The following is a 19,802-nucleotide window of genomic DNA, read 5'->3' on the forward strand; positions in this document are numbered from 1 at the left end:
AAGTTATATTCTTCTCAAGGCCAGAAGCAATTTCTTGTCCTCTTTGAATCATCTCAGTTTTCTTGATAATTAAAAAAATCTGATCTTCACTAATCCCAAATGTTTGCCCACCTGGGCATGGGGGTTATAACAATTCTCATTCATGTATTTCTTCCTGATGTCTGCATTGTATAGATTTTCAAACTCTTATAGCCATTTCCAACAGGACAGGGACTTTGGTGAGAGAATTCTTTAACTCCTTGGGTTCTTCAATGTGGGAGCATATTTGATCCCTTTGGGCTACTTTTATATGCATCTGTTACAAATGACTTTGCTAGCTCAGTGGCACCCTTTTTCAGCCCACCTGATCAAAAGATCATTGTTAGTTCATGGCAGGAATTACTATGGAGAAGCCCCAACGAGAAGTGACGGTATGTACAAATGCTAGTACTTATTACTGGGGAGCCCACTTGTTGCTGTAATTTGAATATGGTCAGCAAATGGGAACTGGTGGAACTGCCTCTTCACATCAACCTACATATGCTATCATAAATGCCTTTCAGTTCTAGAACAAATGACTCTGCAAGAAGTTAACCCTGATTATGTTGGACAATTCCATTGTGGTGACTTACCTCCTCAAATAGGGTGGGTGGGTTGGTGTGGGCACCAAATCACCTGACCTATGTATGCAGGTTTTACAGTTCATCAGTGCTGCCGATTTCAGACCAACATTCCAATCAGACAAGGTTTTGGCAAACTCATTGTCCTGGCCAACGTTTTCTTCAGAAAGGGTCAGGTTATCCATATGGAATAGTCCCTTCATCTGTTGGGTTTGTGTGCTTTGGGGACATCTGATGATCGACCATTTGCAACAAGGTGAAACCACAAATGGGCCACCTTTGTCTTGCCGGTTCCAGACTAAAAAGCTTGAGCCATGAATGCACTGTCAATCAGTTGGAAGGGGGCATAAGCATTTGCCCACCCACCCTTTGTTCTTAGTACCAAAAATAATACAGAAAAAAAGGGGCCAGAATTGCACAAGAATTCTGACAGCTCCTCTCTAATGAAACAACCCCTGGGTGAATGATCTACTTAGTCTGGATAGACCTACTGAGGAATTTTACAGCCAAACCAAATCTTTTCAAACAATCACATTCAGTCACAGGTGTCCCATCCCTACTTGGACTGTCATTTCCTTCATGCCTAGCTCATCCCATGACAACATTGCAAGATAAATTATTTAGATTTTCAGTTGTGAAGAGAATCTCAAGAGCAAGAAGACCCTCCACTATGAATGCTTGTGACGGAAAAGAGGATTGTTGTCAAGAGACTCGTTTCGTTTCTTCATGTCCATAAAACCTCATGCCTGTAATCCAGCATATTAAATGAAATATGCATATTCATGGATTGCCATTGGTTTCTTTAGTCCTGTCCCATTTTACATTTTTAGAAACAAATTAAATTTTGACTCAGACTTTGCTTTTGAATGGTAACTACAAAGTGCAGGTAAATAATTATTTAAAGTTGTTTATTAAATTATGATGATAAACAAGTAAATGAATAAATGAATCAGCATGTGTATAATCACTCAGATTGATCTGTCATCATTGTCACCATTACTTTGCTAATGGAGAAATGGTTCATTGTCAGATTTGAGGTTGGGTAAATTAACAACAAAAGCTCAGAGACAAAAAATGCATGTTTCTCTAATAGGAAATGAGCTACCCACATTAACCTTGCAAATTTGCACATACTTTGATTGGTGGTTAAAATTGGCCCTTATTCCACCTTGTCCTTCATCAAAGTCATAAAAATATTATGAATTAAATATGTTTATTAGTTTACTGGTTTTTAATAGCACTTTTAAACATTATTGGCTATATCATGTTGAAGAAATAGGAGATGAGTGCCTTTCTCAAGGACACACTAAGGCAGCTGGCATTGTGAGTACTGAACTTTTGATTACAAGCACAGTGCTGAGCTATGGAAACTCCCAATGAATTAAATAATAAATCGTGAATAAAACATCTAGAGATGTGTCTTGTCTCAGTATATTGAACTCGGACATTGATATGTGGCAATATTAAAAGTGTAGTTGATTTGAAAGTTATTCCATCTGTTTTACTTAAATACTGTCCAGTTTAAATAAATTATTCTTTTAGCAGCTGATGCAGGAATAGTGTATTGTCACAGTATACATTATATCTGTTGCTGTCCTGTTTTTAAAGCACCTATTAGCTTTTCTGAACTTCAGATAACACTGATTTGAAAACTGGTTGACAACTTTGAGTTGGCTGTTTTTAATGACACTTTTAACATTATTGGCTATATCATCCTTAGGAAATGTGAACTATGTGCCTTTACCAAGGACACGCAGAGGCAACCAACCAAAGTTGTCATGGATGGGTATCAACCAACTCTACCAACTGAGCTATCACACCTTTCTGATAACAATAGGAACAAAACTTCCTGTTTTAATGAGTAAACTTTCTGTTTCAGATACATATCTTAAGAATTACTGCAAGAAGAAAATTAAATTTCTTAGAAATAAAGAAATTATTGGTAAGTAAAATGTGCTTTTTATTTCTGGTGAATTGCCTACATTAATTTGGGGCATTTATGCTATTTCCTGTCAAAACAAAACATGATTTATGTTTTTGGCAAAAGTGTTTAAGTAAAATACTGTCACATAATAAATTACTATGTGTCTACATATTTGAAATCATATAGCCCTATAGTCTGCATGTAAATCAGTATCCTGTCTTCATTCTCAAAATTGGGTACTTTTATAGCCTGTATGTAAATCAATATCCTGTCTGCATACATGATATCACATCCATTATAGCCTGCATATAAATCTCTGGTCTGCTTACTTGAAATCACTTACCCCTATATCCTACATGTAAATCAATATCCAGTCTGCATACATGAAGTCACATCCACATTAGCCTACATGTAAATCAATATCCTGTCTGCATACATGAAATCACTTTACCCCTGTATCCTACATGTAAATCAATATCCTGTTTGCATATTTGAAATCAACACAGCAGCCTACATATAAATCAGTATCTGGTCTGCATACTTGAAGTCACTTACCCCTATAGCCTACAGGTAAATCAATATCCCATATGCATATTATTTGAAATCACCCCTATAGCCTACATGTAAATCAGTATCCTGTATGCATACTTGAAATCACTTACACTTATAGCCTACAAGTAAATAATATTCTGTCTACATATTTGAAATCTTTTACCCCATAGCTTACAGGTAAATCAATATCCTGTATTCATACTTGAAATCACATACCCCTATAGCCTACATGTAACAATGCTTATTATATTTCCAAATCTAAGTTACAGCTTATAAAAAAAGAAGCGATGGTAAGTCAGAATTAAAGGTTTAAGATTCATAAGTTTTCTTATCACTGAAAAGTACATTTATGCTGTAAGTAGTGATTTTCTTTGTGTTGCAGAAATTATACAGCCTGGTGATACTAGCAAAGAAGCATCGAAAATGGAGTTATCACCCTTGATATCAGACTATGGATTGGATCCAGCAATTATTGAAAGACTGAAATTGAAAAACATAATGATGTGCATGAAAAATGTAAGACAATTTCTTTCAGACTGTTGCTTTATAAATAGCTATTATTTTTAATGTTTTAAAAACAAAGTTTTCTTTATTATCAGTAAGCTTTTGTTCCCCACTTTTTGTAGAAAAAAGGGAACATGAAATTCTGCCTGCTTATCAATCCTTTTTCTCCCCATCCTTTACTTCCATATGTCCCGCTTTGCTTTGCACACTAACACCTTTAATTATTGTTTGATTTCAACTAGATTTGGTAGGCAGCTTGGTGTTGATGGGACTTCAGATAACTTTGATTATCATCATTCTGTGCCTTCATTTAGCAAAGTTATAGCTTCTAATTGTTGGACTTAGCTAGTGTCATTTGCGCACAAGAATTTTTATAATTATCATTAAATCTGAGCCAAATTTAGTGTACAGCATTATATTTAGGAGACCCTGAGTTTGAGTCTCAGTATTATGCATTGTCATTCACTAGAGTTATATTCCTTGATTTTTAAACTCACCCATTATTGTTTCCACACAATTGCTCACTTGATTATTATTGCATTTCATCCGAATTTTGTTTGCAGCTTGATAGTGAAGTGATATTGGCTGTGTTCATTTAGATGAGTTATAGCCCCTGATTATCATAACCACCCACTTTTGTTTCCATGCAGTGATTATTATTGGATTTCATCCAAATTTTGTATGCAGCTTAATTCTGATGAGATCTTTGCTGAGTTTGATTCTCAGCATTCTACATCTTTTAGTGGAGTTAAATCCCTTGATTGTCAAATCCACCCACTTAATTATTATTGGACTCGAGTCAAATAGTGTAGGAAGATTGATATAGATGAAGCTTTCAAAATGCATGACACATCGGTTTCTGGAATTTACTTGTTAATATTGCCTTCTGTCAGTATTTACAACTCTCACATGTATCATAAGCAATGGTGTCCCTAAAATCAACTGTGAATCATAAACAAGGGTATGAGATAGTGAGGAAGGCAAAATTTGGCTAACATTGTCATGGATGTGTGTGTGTTTGCAACATTTGTTGATACATGAGAATTATAATATTTCGTCCTATGCAGATATTTTTATTATATATCTTAATATTACCAGATGCTTATCTTAGTAGGCCAGATCATCACATTGAATTGTATTATTTCTTCTTCAAATACATTATCCTGTCAGAATACCTTAGGAGAAATAATACTACCTCCCAAATCCAGCCATCACAGATAAAACTTTTTGCTGAAGTTAGCTAAAAGTTGTCTGCTGACTTTGTGGCGGTCAGGCAGAGTGATCTTCCCTTAGCTATAAGACTTGGCAGCAAAGCCTAAAAAATACCTCAGTTATTAATTCCACTCATGCCAAGAAGCACACTCTCATCACATGACCCTTGCAAAAGCCAGAATCTACATTGAAGATATACCAGTACAAGTTGGAGGAGTATTTCACTTCTAAGGAAAGTATGCTCCATCTATATTTCCAACTTTTCCTATCACAGCAAAGTTTTACCTTTTAAAGTTGCTAACACTTTGTTGTTGTCACACATTTAGGTACTTGCATGTGGAGCCTAAGCGACTTCACATTCAGTTCAAACTATAATTATTTTATATGTGCAAGTCTCTAATGCATATATAACTCCTTATATATGTGCAATTCCATTGCAAAGGGGTACATATTGGTAAGTTTCCATTCCAAGATATTCATTACATCCAGGCGCCAACTTCAATATTTATGCTTATATGGGCAGTCTATGAGCCCTTTTTCTCCTACAAGTACTGCCTCATTATGTATAATGTCATACCTACTGCATACATCTCTATCCTTTTCTGTGAAGTTTTTTTGTGTGTGTAACGTAGACACACGTATACATTTCTGTATTTACTTTGCTCTGGTCGGACAAGTACAGTGCTCTATACATGTATTAGTCAGCAGTGTTCTGTGCATGTATGTTTCTATAGGTGACATTTGAATCATGTTTATATGCATAAACATTTCATCATATTTAACGAGCACATAGTTGCACACACAGGTAGCCTATGTGACTTCACAAGTGAGGTTCAGGCTACATTCTTTATATGTGTGCATATCTTTATGCTCTTAAGAAACACTTTATATATTATGTATAATTTTGTCTTTTCTGTTGCACACAGCTGAGTTTCATTTTCCACTGTATCCTTATCCTTGGAATGCCATGCTTCAATGATTCTACCTACACGGTCCATCCTTGACCTTCCATTCAGGTAGCATTGTATTGAGATCATCTGCTGTCCCTTTTTTTCAGGTACCTTTCATGTCATATAGCTCTGCACCCACACGATATTCAAACATCATGTGCAGGGTCACAAGGTTACAACTTCTCCCCTGTACAAGTAGTATACTTTTTGCTTTAATTTGTCTTACAGATTAGAATTTATGGTCAAAGTGCAAACAACACACAGCTCAGAACAAAGATGTCACCAATCTGCATGCTTTTTCTTCAGTGTGAGTATACTTTTTGCTTTAATTTGTCTTACAGATTAGAATTTATGGGCAAAGTGCAAACAACACACAGCTCAGAACAAAGATGTCACCAATCTGCATGCTTTTTCTTCAGTGTGAGTCTTTATGGGGACAAGGGAGAGTTTTCAGCTTACCCTTTAGCCACGAAGTGCTGGACATTGACACACTCAGAAACAACACCCAAGTCACCACCACAGAACTCAGTATTTTTTAAACTCCCTCTACCTTGCCTCCTTGGGGTCTGACTTGATTCCTCTTAAGGAACAGCGAGGGATGGAGTTAACAATTTCCGTCCTATTCAGCAGACATACAGGCAGGTTACATGGATCAGATATACCATAGAGCTAGCAAACAAGTTTCCTCTCATGCAATAGATATACAAATAGGTTACATGGGTCAAATATACCATATTTAATCCATGTCCCAACTGTTGATCCTAATGATATCCTTCTCACACGGATGGCCTTTTTCTGTTGTGACCATATTAGGTCAAATACTAGGGATCATGAAGAGCCAAACATCAGTATAATTATGGATCATAAGTTTGTCAGCAGTTCTACTTTTGCCCACCACCATTCTTTCATTCGGAGCCCCAGCAGTTAACTGATATTGCCACTTTGAGGCTGACACAGCCACACTTGATACATATGGATCAGATGGCCTTTATTGACCCTTGGCAGTTAGTGAGCAATATCGTTCCCATGACTTCATTGTTGGGCTTTCTTTCTGTCTGGCTATCTTCCAACCGATGGAAGATAGCTTATCTTCTCCCACTCCATATATCTCAGGGCATACATGGGAGTCAGTCTCAAGGAAGGTTTGATCCAAGCTGCTCAACACAATGCTGTAACCGCAGCTGCCAGACCATTGGCAGATTGCCACTCAGTTTCCTCTGCTTGCACTTACCTGAAGAACCACAATATGACAAAGCTAATAGCACATCCTTTATCTTCTAATCTTCTCTTTAATGCCTGCAAACAAGTCATCAAGGAGACATATTTCCTTCCCTTCCACAACCACAGTATTGATACAGGGATAGTATGGGAAATCAACAAACAGACTCCAGGGATACTCATAGGATGTGAACCTCTGAAAGTTGTCCTATTGAAGCTCCACCCTTTTAAAGTCAGTTTTTTCTCATACCAAGTGGATACAGCAATCAAGAGGGTTCTATTGTTTGTTGCACACCTTTTCTTGGTCCCAGCGGCAAATGACACTCTACACCTGGTCATTGGCCCAAGCACATTCAATCGATTCTTCTAAGCCCTTTCGGTTCCCACTGGAAAACACCACAGCACATTTTGAACACTATCCATGAAGGAGACTTTGCCATCACTATGGACTTAGACAGAACATACCTTCATATCTCTATTCACAATGCTCCCAGGATGTTCCTGCAATTCATCTACAACTTTGTATACCAATTCAGGTCACTCCCATTGGGGCTCAGTGTTGGCCCCTGGGCCTTCACTCATCTGATGAATCGAGTAATGGTACATGCCTGGACCATTTCTGTGGCAGCAACATCAAGTTACCCACAGCAACATCAGTAAGTTAGCTCTGACAAGGCATGATAACCCTTGTTACCAATCTGGACTTCTCATCAACAAGAAAAAATCTAACCTAGTACCATCTCAACAATTTGTTCACCTAGGTAAGAAGTTCAGTACACAGGCAACATATTTTTCTCCCTCAGGATCGGGCATTGAAATAAGATTCATGTTAGCACATTACTTTCAAGGAAATTCTATCCGCACAGGAATCCCTTGACCTACTAGGCTTGCTCAATGTGGCATTGGACCTCATGGTGCTAGGTTGCTTTCTTATGTTCCCATTGCTGCTGTTTCCTCTGCATGAATGGAGTCCTCAAATTTATCTCCAAGATCTGTCATCCCAGAGGGCCCAAATCAATCTGGTTGGACCTATCTCTGCAGCTGAACAGGTCACTCTTCCAGATCAATCAACAACTTCTTTAGATGTGGCTTCACAACTTTTTCAGGATTTGGGGTGGTAATATTGTTCCCTTTTGAAGTGGCACTCAGACAGATGGAGTCCCCTCCAGTTGGTTTACCTAGAAGCTGTCTCACATAACTTAGGGGACCAGAGATGACTTTCGCTGGATTAGTGTTAGGGAAAAATGTTTCCCTTTCAAGGCTGATTTTCGACAGAGAGGGTCTTTTCTCCAACAAGGTTATCTAGAATTATCTCACATATCTTAGGGGGCTAGAGATGACCTTTCCAAGATAAGGGTATATATATCTCCCTCAACTTCTTACATTTTCTCCTAAGGTATCACGTTTGGATAATATATTTGAAGAACAAACCAATTTTTTTCTAGTACAGTATTCTTGTTCATTTATACTTACCTAATCATAATACACAGACACTCTTCTAGCAGTTACATCCATATAGATAACATGCTTTCTACCCCAGCAGTAGCTGAAGTATTAATGGGATTTGGTGCCAATCTCTGTATCAAGGGGAGATCACTAACTGCCACCTAGGTGGGCAGATAACTTTTACCTCATTAGATAAAAAAAATTAGATAGGGAGTGCTGGATTTCTAGTTTTAGTTTTCTTCTGGTATTATGATTGGATAAGTATTATTGAAAAAATATTTTACTAGAAACTGTTCCACTGCCGTGAAATGTTTTCTTTTTATAGTTTAGTCATGTTTTCCACTTCATAGTTACCACCATATTTGCCAGCCTACAAGACCATGCTTATTGACCAGAACAGCTTAGCTTCATCTTATACTGTGAATTGACTTATATATGGATTTTGTCATCCAAATCGCTTTACCATATGTCACATAATTTTTAGTATAGAAAAAAATTCTCCAAAAATAATGTGTAAAAAAAACCATTTTGTTTTGGGGAAGAGAACGTGTATTAAAAAATATAGGACCCCACATTGAGAAGAATTTTTAAAAATTTCATGGTCATCATGCTGCAAACATGTGACATCATGTCCCACCCAGCTCTATTATCCTGGTACCAGGCTGACCAGCCCTAACACTAACCTCTTAATGCTGAGTGCCTCGTGAGGCAGCTGTTAGTACCGTTTTTATAAGTCTTTGGTATATGATTCAGGCGGGGTTCATACCCATGACCTCCCATATCCAAGGTGGATGCTCTAACCACATAGGCCACCAGAGCGGTCAATGATTGTTGTGAAATTACAATATCTCACCACCACAGTCGATCTGGCAGGTCTTTATTGACTACATTCCAGAGATCAAGATTAAAGCAGATCAGATATCCCCATACCCATCTCAGCACAAACAATGGCACAGTGTCACCAAGATTAACTTTCCAGTTTGGATTGTTCCTCAAAACTGGACTCTGCCGTAGGTCTAAGGCCACTACCACAGTTGATGTTACCTTTTAAGCCAAAGAGCAAAAGGTTTTTGTGCAGTTGTCCTAAGCCACATTATAAGGCATTTTCATGGGTCAGTCATGGGTCACTACCTGCTTGTAGTCAGTGCTTTTGTGCCCAGTTCCTACTATGGACCAGGGCAGCCAATAGCTTTAATTCTTAAAAAGATGGAGAGTGCTTTACCGCTTTTCTTTTATGTGACACCAGACATCACTGTCTTTGGCTGCATATTTATGAGGCATTACATTGGTCCTTTTGTCCCAATGGCGGCCGAAACTTTGCTCCTTGGAACAAGCAGTGCATATGACGTCCCATCTCAGGAATGGGAGAAACTAACTTGGCTTACATTGTGGTCCCTTGGAAGTACAGATGTGAGCACAGATGGCTGTGGTGTGTGTCTCCTCCCATCATTCCAGGAGGTTCATGGACAGTGGCTCACTCATGTTGTAGAATGGAATGGTATGGCTGCATATGCTCACCCTTCAACACAGGTATATCAGAATGTAATAACGAAAATAAGGGAATCAGAATGTCACCACATCCTGATTGCTTCACTCAGGTGGGAATTTGTTTGGATCGTTGACTTCATCAATATTGTGGTTGAAAAGGGATGGCAAAAAGAGATATTTCCACATCTGCTCAAGCAACCATGAACCATGATGGCAGTCATTCAGTCCTAATCCAGAGTTGTTGACCTGCACATCTGTATCATATTAAACAAGCTCTCATGAACAAAGAGTTCTGTCATCAAGTAGTGACGAAAATTGCTTGAGCGAGACAGCCCTCCACCTAAAGTGTATCAGGGTAAATGAGAAGTTTTGCACAATGGTGCAGGAGTGAACACATTGTGCTGCTTATTGCATCAGCACCTCAGTAGCAAACTTCCTGCTTTGGCTGCTTGATGAGAAACAGAACCAGTCATGATAAAAGACTACAAACACATAATCTCTAACATGTGTGAGATAAGATACCAAGCAAGACTTGTCTGATTGCAGTCATTTTCAAGTTCATACATCCGAAGGCATTGACTTTGTACCCAAAGTGATCAATCATGTGTGCTAACAAGACTGAATAAGACACCACTTGAACTGCTCTTAAAAGCATAATTGGTTCACTTCTTATATAAGACCTACTTCTTACTCCAACTAGCGACAGCAGACAGCGAGACACATGTTTCATCAGTTGACCTTGACTACTTGCAGCTCCAGCAGGATGTGATAGTAAAACTCAAGATGACCCCTGCTTTCATTGACAAGAACAGGCTCCCATTCATGAGGAATCAGACTTTTGTAATGAATTGCTGGCTACTCAAGACATGTCATCTCATGGTCATCTACAGGGTCATCTGTGAGCTCTGAAGTGGTACTTAAGAAAAACCAAGCTGTTGCATCAAAGGATTCCTGTCTACTCTTGACACTTCATCTCAAGGTAGTATACAGGGCCCAGTGCAAGTTCTGAAGTGATACTTAAAAGGACCAGTCTGGTGTGTCAAGGCAGATCATGCCACTTTTTGAGGGAAAGGATGACATACCAGCACAGACACTTTCAACCTGGACAAATGGGTTGTTCATTCACAGATTAGGAAACAATCCCAATTAGGGTGAATTTGCTATGCTTTTCAACTCTAAAAAGTTGGGCCAGTTGCCACAGACGTTACATTTGAACAAAACTAACCTGACATTATCCGTGCCATGGGATGGAGGTCAGAGTCCAATTTCTCCAGCTTTTCTCAAATATCTTTCATCCTAAAAGGTTCAGCTTGACCTGGTAGGCCCTATAGCTCTGGCACAACATTGGACATCTTCATAAAAATGTGGCTTAATGACTTCTGCTGGATTTGATTGGTGGAAAAGTTGTCCCTTTTGAAGATGCTCCCTGACAGCTGAAATCTGTTCTCCACTCAGTTTATCTAAAAGTAGTCTCATATACCTTCAGGGGCCTGGAGATGGCCTCTCTGGGGTAAGGTGATGTACCTCCCTTCTCCTCTTACATATTCTCCTAAGGTATTATGATCGGGCAATGTTAGAAACCAATTTTTCTATTAAAGTATGTTTCTTAAGTATTACTTACCAGATCAGAATACACATATAGTTTCATCTATATATAGAGTGTTCATCCCGCTCTGTTAGTAACTGAAGTATTATCGGAATTTGGCACCAATCCCTTTATCGAAGGGAGATAACTCTAACTGCCACCTAAATGGGCAGATAACTTTAGCTTTTTTGCTAAAAAGTATTAGCCTGGGAGATGGATTTGTGAGATAGTAGTTCTCCTAAGTTATTATGATCAGCTAAGTACAAACTATGATGTGAATTTGACATCAGCATCTATTTATCCAACCATATTGCATATTCATTAATTTGTTGCCTATAGTGGCTTTGTTATGCAGATGAGTGTGTTGTCTTTTTATTTTATGTATGCAGATTGAACAATACAGAAATTTATTTTAAAATATTTTTAGCTACTCAAACAGAATGAATATATGTATGATGGGCCTGCCATCATGACCAAAATTACTACCAAAAAACAAGTGAAGATAAGTAGAATGTGTGAGCTATTCTTGGCATTATGTACTACATGACAAAATACACATATTATACCATTGTTTACCAGAGATTTGAAATTCAAACCACTGAAATTCCCAGCATATACGCTCAGCTTTGACCACTAAAAGGTACATGTAACTGCAACTACAAATAAATGAATGGGAATGCTGGAATTTGTCATAAAGCATCCTGGCATAAAGGTTCTTCAGTAGTGGACAAATAATAAGATGTGCCATCATATGTGGATGATGGTATAAACAACCCTGAAATAGTCGTTTTCATAGCAAGTGCTATCATCAGCATTGGAATAAATTTATACAGATCATACAGAAGCATCTTACTGATAGAAATGTCTTGATCAATTTCTCTTGCATTGGATTGTTAATCATATGTCAGCCAGGTGAGTGATCTCAGGCCTACTTGAGTCTCATGTTTAAAACTGTTTCTCTTCAGGCATCCAAGATAGATGTACATGACCCTAGAACTTGTAAAGAATGCAGGTATGCTTATTTTATTAATTATGAAGTAGTAAAATTATGTGTATAAAGTATTTCTTTACAAGACAGTCTACGTTAAAACAATGTACAGACCTATATACAGCAGCCACCAATGTAATCCCTGAAGGCAGGTCCAGCTTTCAAACAGGGATCATGACAAATGCATGTGCTATGCACCAGATAGCATTATTATTAACAGGAGGATCATTATTATTATTTTGCATGTATTATTATTAGCAGTAGTAGTATGCTATCAAGGTACATGTATTTAGTGTAGCTATTTAGCCACACAAGATTACAGTATACTCACTCAAATCACAAATGTACATTATCACTGAGTCTTCTATCATTGTCACATGTTTTGAAGTTTTGATCAATTTTTAGCAGTTCATTTAATTTGCATTCAAACTTTACCTATGATTGTGATAAACAGGGCTGACTTTTTCTTAGACCAGCTGGTTTAATTTGGCATGAAAATAGGTGTTCACACTTAAAACAATTGATGGATTAAGCATTTGCACAAACTCGCCAAGACCAAACTACAGTTAGCTTTTATGAGAGACCTTTGATGATTAGGGAATGAAAAGAAGCTTCCAGTGGCTATGAATTTATGTAATATACCTTTATATTATACCATGCTTTGCTCATCAAACAAAAGAAGCTTAATTATATACTTGGATCTGTCACTGCTGACATGCTCCAATGACTGCAGAAGGCATGGTGAAACGACTGCTTGGTTAAGAAACACATGGCTACTGACCATGGAAGACAAGGTGAAACCACTACTTGGTTAAGAAACATGACTGCTGACCACGGAAAATGGGTGGCTGTTGATTAAATGAAAATTATATAAGAAATTTTTGGTGGGGGGTGAATAGAATGGCCTGTTTTACCAGGTTACCACTGAACACATGTGACCATTAGGACAGGTAGGACTGTACTATCTCCATGAAAAACATTATAATGAGGGAATTCCATAATAGTGTGATAAATAGCTTATTTTCCTGCTTTTCATTGACAGCAGAAACTATTTTATATGATTTCTTTACAAAAATACTGTTGTAAGAATTGAAAAGAATTATATGGGCTTCACTGATAATTCACTGGTAATACTCTGTTTGCATTTCTTTATTTAAGATAATTTGGCCTTGATTAAAAATCCTCTGATTTCATTACTTGCAGGGCACAGAAGGAAATTGTAGATCAAAAAGAAGCCAAGAAATTATTTGTACATTCCAGAACACGACAAATAGAGACCAAATTAATGGATGAAAAAGTTGAGCAGCATCTTCTAAAAATGGTAAGTTTAATTTGATAATTGTTATAATCTACATCTTTTTGGGTGACATGAATGTATGGTCATAACAAAGATCATTCTACACACTCTTTCCTATGTATTTATTCGACGTATAATTTACTGGGATACATTGCAGACCTGCCATCTCTTATGATTTTGCCATAAGTCTTACTACAATTACCCTTAAAATACAGAATTATGGCATAAAAGCAAAACCTATGAAAAAATTATCATTACCTAAAAATTTGTTCATCTGTGTTTGATTTGGATCCAGGTTTCTTATTAGAATTAGTGAAAATAGTCAGGGAACCAGACTAACTTTACATCAGCACCTCAGATGCTTTTTAACTGCACCTATTTATTCATGCAAAGCATCTGCATGATCGTATGTTGATTATAGAATTTTTTTTAAATGGCATACAGCAAGCGATTTGTGTTTAAGATAAAAGGGAAAATAAGCCTCTTGAAAAATGTTAATAATCAACACAGAAGAATAAAAAGGAATATTCAAATTCTTGTGAATAATTGCTGGAAGAGACACAATTATGTCTATTGGACATCACATGCCAATTTGAGTATGACTTGTGGCAGGAGATATGATTGCCGTTGTCATGTGAAATGGAAAATGAATTTCTAAGATGTATGTCAAGTTGAGAGATAGCAACAAGCCATTGAGCTGCATAGGGTTTGGAACTAGAGTTTGTGCAACTGTACTAGTGGTAAATAAAGTCTGCATGTACTTTACAAGTTTAACATAATGTTTATCTTCACTGCATGTCTTGAATACCAAACTTTTAATTACGTTTTCCAGTTTTACAATAGCAGTTTATGATATTTTTACACCTTACTGAAAACTGGTTAAACTTACAGGAAAAAATCAACTGCCTTTCTGAGATCGACTCGTCAGGGTTGGCAGGTCTGACATTAAAGTTTTACAAGCATACATATAAAAAATGTAAAGAACATTTTGATGTACATCAGACTTATTATAGTTTCATTCATAAATGTTACAGTGTCAGTTACATAGGTGCCAGACTTTCAGTCATGAAAGCTTTGACCAACTTGCATTAGGATGTTCTTACGTATTGACTCACATTTAGCCACCAATTAAATTTCTTAGAAATACATTTGAATATGTGATATGTAACAGTTTGACTGACAGGTGTTTTGAGTTATTGGTTAAGTATGATATACCGGCTTTAGGCTGTTTATAAATGGTGTGGTACAAAATTTATCTCGATACAGAGGTCCTGATATTATACATATCATTAATGTTAAAAGACATAATGAAGAGCTTGACTTTGTCATCTCTTAGCACTTGCTTTCTGAGCATTTGAGCAAATGTTCAACAAGTGATGTTATGACAGAATTTTAAAAGCAGTTGATACAGTTAAAAAAATTAAACCACACTGTAAATCCAGTTGCTTAATATCTTTGTTGTTATTTCACCAACTTTAAAAACAAATTGTTTTAGTTCTCATGTTGTGTTATTATCATCATGATATCATTGCTGTATCATTATAGCTGTATCATCATTGCTGTATCATTATAGTTGTATCATCATTGCTGTATCATTATAGCTGTAATGTGCTTATATTGTAGCTTCTTTTCCCAGACAGTGACCAATGACATGACATTTTGTTCTTTGCATTCATTTCAGAACTCTATATCTATGATAGCTGATCTTGCCACAATGCTACCAAAACTCACAGACGATCCACGAATTATACAGGACAAGCTGAATGTCACTCTTTATGGGCAAAATTACATGAGATGACCTTGATGTAGAGGATATCTTGTGAAAATTGGTCTGACAACTTCATAAATGTAATGGGTAGAGCCCCTTCCAACTATGCACAGAAATATTCCTTCTTGCAGTAAGGGGCGGGGGGGGAAGACAGGTTTGTTTGCTTGAATAGGTCTGATGAACTTCTGTAATCTGTGAGCATAATTTTTCATTTAAAGTATGAAAAGTTATTGGACTAATAATAAAGATAAAAACAAATTAATCCTATTTCTATGAACCTATCCACCTCCCTGACTACTTGCATTAAGCGTAACAGTATGTAAGTGTATACATTGTATCTCCTATAACTTAAATGTAGCTTCTATATGTAAGGCAAACATTGTCAGTATTGAACGTTTTTTTTATATAAATTTATTTTCATGGTGCTGCCATTGAGTTCAATGTATTTGGAGAAAATTATGGGAATTTTTTTAGTCTGATATGACAACAGAGTGTAGTGGTGAAATTAATCAGAAACAATGTATTTTGTCATGTTTATCGTACATTTAATAGTCAAACAAAATGTCAAGCAAGCTGCAGATTTATAGGCAAAAAAATAGTATCTTGTGATTTCACGTTTTAGAAGATTTTTTTTACAAAAAAATCAATTTCAATAGAAAAACTAAACATTTCTAGCATTTTTTTTTAACCATCTTCCACTTTCCGACTTTTATTCTTTATAATTAAGGTCCTGGACAGTCCTTAATGAATAGAGTGCAGTAAAATGACTATTATCTGATCTGAACCCATAAGAGAGAGTTACTTTGGAAAATGAGTCGTCTGGATAAATGAATTTAATCAGCTGAGAAATTGAGTGGAGTTGAGGCATGGTGAGATATTATGTGAGATTCTATGAAAGATCAGAATCTAGATAATCAGTAATCAATGACATACTGATATTATTAGCTCTGTCATTAAGTAATACATTTTCTTCTGTGTGAGTACAATGAAACCTAATTTGAACTATCACTGCCTTAGAGCAGCCACCTGTCATTTATGACCAAAGTCATCATGCACAGGCCAGTTTACTTTGTAAATGCACTGGTATGAGTGACCACCTGTTAAATGTGACCAGTGGCCATGAAATACATGTTACAAATGACTGTGTAACAAAACGAGATATCAATACAACAGACCTTTATTTAATCCTTTGTAACCATGATTGCTGAGTATAGTCTGCCGGTGGAATGCACTCAAATTTCTCTGGAAATGCACAAAAGATGAGGAAGAAAGTTGTTGGGTTACCACTTTCCTTAAATGTATAAGGCAGAATTTGTAACTAGACTTAAGTCTTTTGAAATCCTATTTTGTTTAATAATTCTGTCTCATTCAAGGATTGGCAGTCTTGTATGCAATTGTTATTTCAAAGGTTCATTTTGTTTATCTATTTTGAAAACCTGTACAATGCCAATAATACCATAATGTGAGATCTTCTCACCTGGCTTTTAGTGTAGCTTTATGGGGTATGGCACTAAATCAATTGTCTGTGGAGTTGCAATAAATTTTGTTAATAAGTTATTTGTGCTTTTCCAATGAATTAAATCTGTAGTTATTGTAAGGGTTTGTATTCATTGTTGCATAATTTATATTACTATTATTAATATCTGCACAAAATGACAGAAGTGTCAGAGCCTGTGATCTCATCATTTGTTCATCTTTAGTACAACTTTTGTATCCTTTTGTTTATTGAGTTGATCCATATTTATATTGTGGGTGACTTGGGTTTTTACTTTGGGCTCAAAAACAATTTATTAAGTAAATGTTGTCATGTTAACTTATGATTTATGGACAGGATAAGTACTAGTGTTACTTTCCACTTAGCGTTGCAACTTTTATACTAAATGACTATATTTGAACTTCAAATAACAAATGATAATCATTATGATTCATGTTTTCTATTGCTTTACTGTATAACAAAATTTGAGATAAATGCATGATATATTTTAACAAGAAACCTGAATAAAGAACAAAAATATATGTACATAATTTTTTTTTTCTTTCTAAACCCAGTTGAATTTTGACCTTGAAAACTAGCTTTTCTTTGTAAACCTGTCATGAGAAACTACTTTTTGTTGGAGTCATATCTGATAAAGCATAGAAAATAGTAAAATAGCCGCCATCATGAAAAGAGCCCATGGGCCAAGTCATGGTAGTATGATTACAGGCAAAAGTGCACATAATCAGCACAATGACCATTTATGTAGAGATGTATATAAAGCAGTTCAAAATTTTTATCGTGATCTCTTCTGCTTCATTGAAGATACAGAGATCTGGGACGTGATATGTTCCTTTCAAGAATTAATGAGAAACTGAACATTTGGCAAAATGCACGGTAATGGCATAGAGTATGCACAGTGAAATCACCTTCTGAAAGGTTGCAAGTTGCAGAGCTCATGAATAATGCAATTGACTGCCCACTGGCAACTGTTAAAACTATAGTCTTGAAGGCAACATAGACTTTGATTTTTTGGAAGACATGCCAAGACCAGTGTTTGTACCACAATCACAATTGAAGACCATTTTCAACAAGAACTGAATTTAAAGTGCCTTAACAACTTGAGACGTCTAGGAGAAGTTGTCATGCCAATATTTTGTTCAAGAAACCCATTGCAATGACCAAATGGGAAGTCAGATCTGCACCATTTTTGTTAATGACCAGCTTACACATCATAAGTAATGTTTAAGTAAAATCCCATGCTGATATGACCATTCATTCAGGAGTAGTGATAAAAGTTTCAAGATGGTGACTGTGATGGCCATATTGTATGACTCAGCAGTCATATTTACATTTAGGTGGCACTCTACAGTTTCATACTTTGTTTTTAAAAAAAGAAGTTCTCTGGAATTCTTCTCTTGTTTTACTGGCTAATTTATAAAGACTTTGCATATCTTAGGTGTTATTAAAAGAACTTTTAAATTCCCTTTATTTTGGTGTATAATTGATGGGTGTAATTTGGCTTCTAGAGTAGACAAATTAGGCTCACTTCACATGTGCTCATATATAAAAAATGCTAACTCTTCTTGGTCATTTTCACTTCCTGGACTTCAGAAGTAAATTGTAGAAAAAAGAGCCAATATACACTTTTTACTTTTCAGATAATTTGTAATTTGTTCATTGCACTTTCAGAAGCTGGCATTGCCTACTTTGACAAAATTTGTTTTTGTCTATTTAATAACTGCTAAAGTTAGTGTACTTTTGACTAATTCAGGTTAATTTTTCAAGCATATAGGAGCAACCACTTTGGTCTACTAAGTGTTTAGATCATGTACAGTTTCCACAAGGAAAATATCCCAAAAAATGTCAGCCCCATTACATCAAAATAGTATAGAGGTATGGCCAACATTCTCACCATTGTGCATGTTCCAAATGAAACCTATTCCACCTTACATACGTCACTCACTGACAAGTACATAAGAAGTGGTGAGTGCCCCTTTAGGATCAACTCAAGACATTGTAAGAAGTCCTTCATTGTAAACCCTATGTTGATATGAGAATTTATTCACTACTTACAACAATAAAGACTTTAAAAATGGCTGCTGTGGTGGCCATATTGTCAAAATGACACAATTTTCATTTAGGAAAAACTAGACCATGGAATGATGGTGTCAATAAAGTTTCACAGCAATCCTGTATGTAGTTTATGCTGAGTGGCTATAACAAACATGGTGATGGACAGATAACATCCCATCCCATAAGCTCCTCTGGTCATTCACAAATGGTACTTAAGAAAGGAAATCATACATACACAAGAAATCTTCGGATAGCAATAAGCCATTGCTCTCATCTCAGTTATCATTGAAAATATGCATCATTAGTATTAATTTACACATTTTAATGCATTTCAGCAATAAGATGATGTTGAATTATATTATGTTATATATATATATATATATATATATATATATATATATATATATATATATACACACACACACACACACATATAATGATAGGACTTGAAATTCTGCTAGCCAAGGCTAGTAAATTTTCTCCCAGTTAGGTGATTTTCATAATTTCATTACTTCAATGGCTAGTTGGCTAGATAAATTTGATATGTGTCAAACCTACATTGTTCTTTGGGAAGAACTAGTAGAAATTCACTAGGACAAGGAAATTTGTCAATCTACTAGCTCTTTTGGCTACAAAGACATTTATGTTGAATTCTAGGTCTGTAGGATACTTATTTCAATTGATCCCCAAAAAATGTAAGTTAATTTCTTTGCCTGCTTTA

The 19,802-nt window shown here is 36.2% G+C and overlaps 1 protein-coding gene across 2 annotated transcripts in view; it reads left to right on the plus strand.

Moving 5' to 3' along the window:
* LOC149797409 (uncharacterized) overlaps positions 1–17,547 on the plus strand; it is a 42,691-nt gene extending 25,144 nt beyond the window's left edge. For both annotated transcript variants that reach the window (XM_089962193.1, XM_089962194.1), the window contains exons 5-9: positions 2,479–2,541; positions 3,458–3,591; positions 12,444–12,490; positions 13,670–13,787; positions 15,445–17,547. In XM_089962193.1, the coding sequence (XP_089818319.1) occupies positions 2,479–2,541; positions 3,458–3,591; positions 12,444–12,490; positions 13,670–13,787; positions 15,445–15,561 (479 nt within the window). In that variant the 3' untranslated portion in view covers positions 15,562–17,547. The remainder of the gene's footprint in view (positions 1–2,478; positions 2,542–3,457; positions 3,592–12,443; positions 12,491–13,669; positions 13,788–15,444) is intronic.
* Positions 17,548–19,802: the final 2,255 nt, after the last annotated feature.

This window comes from Sinohyriopsis cumingii, chromosome 6, assembly GCF_028554795.1.
Source record: "Sinohyriopsis cumingii isolate HCF-2022 chromosome 6, ASM2855479v2, whole genome shotgun sequence".
NCBI classification, from domain to species: domain Eukaryota; kingdom Metazoa; phylum Mollusca; class Bivalvia; order Unionida; family Unionidae; genus Sinohyriopsis; species Sinohyriopsis cumingii.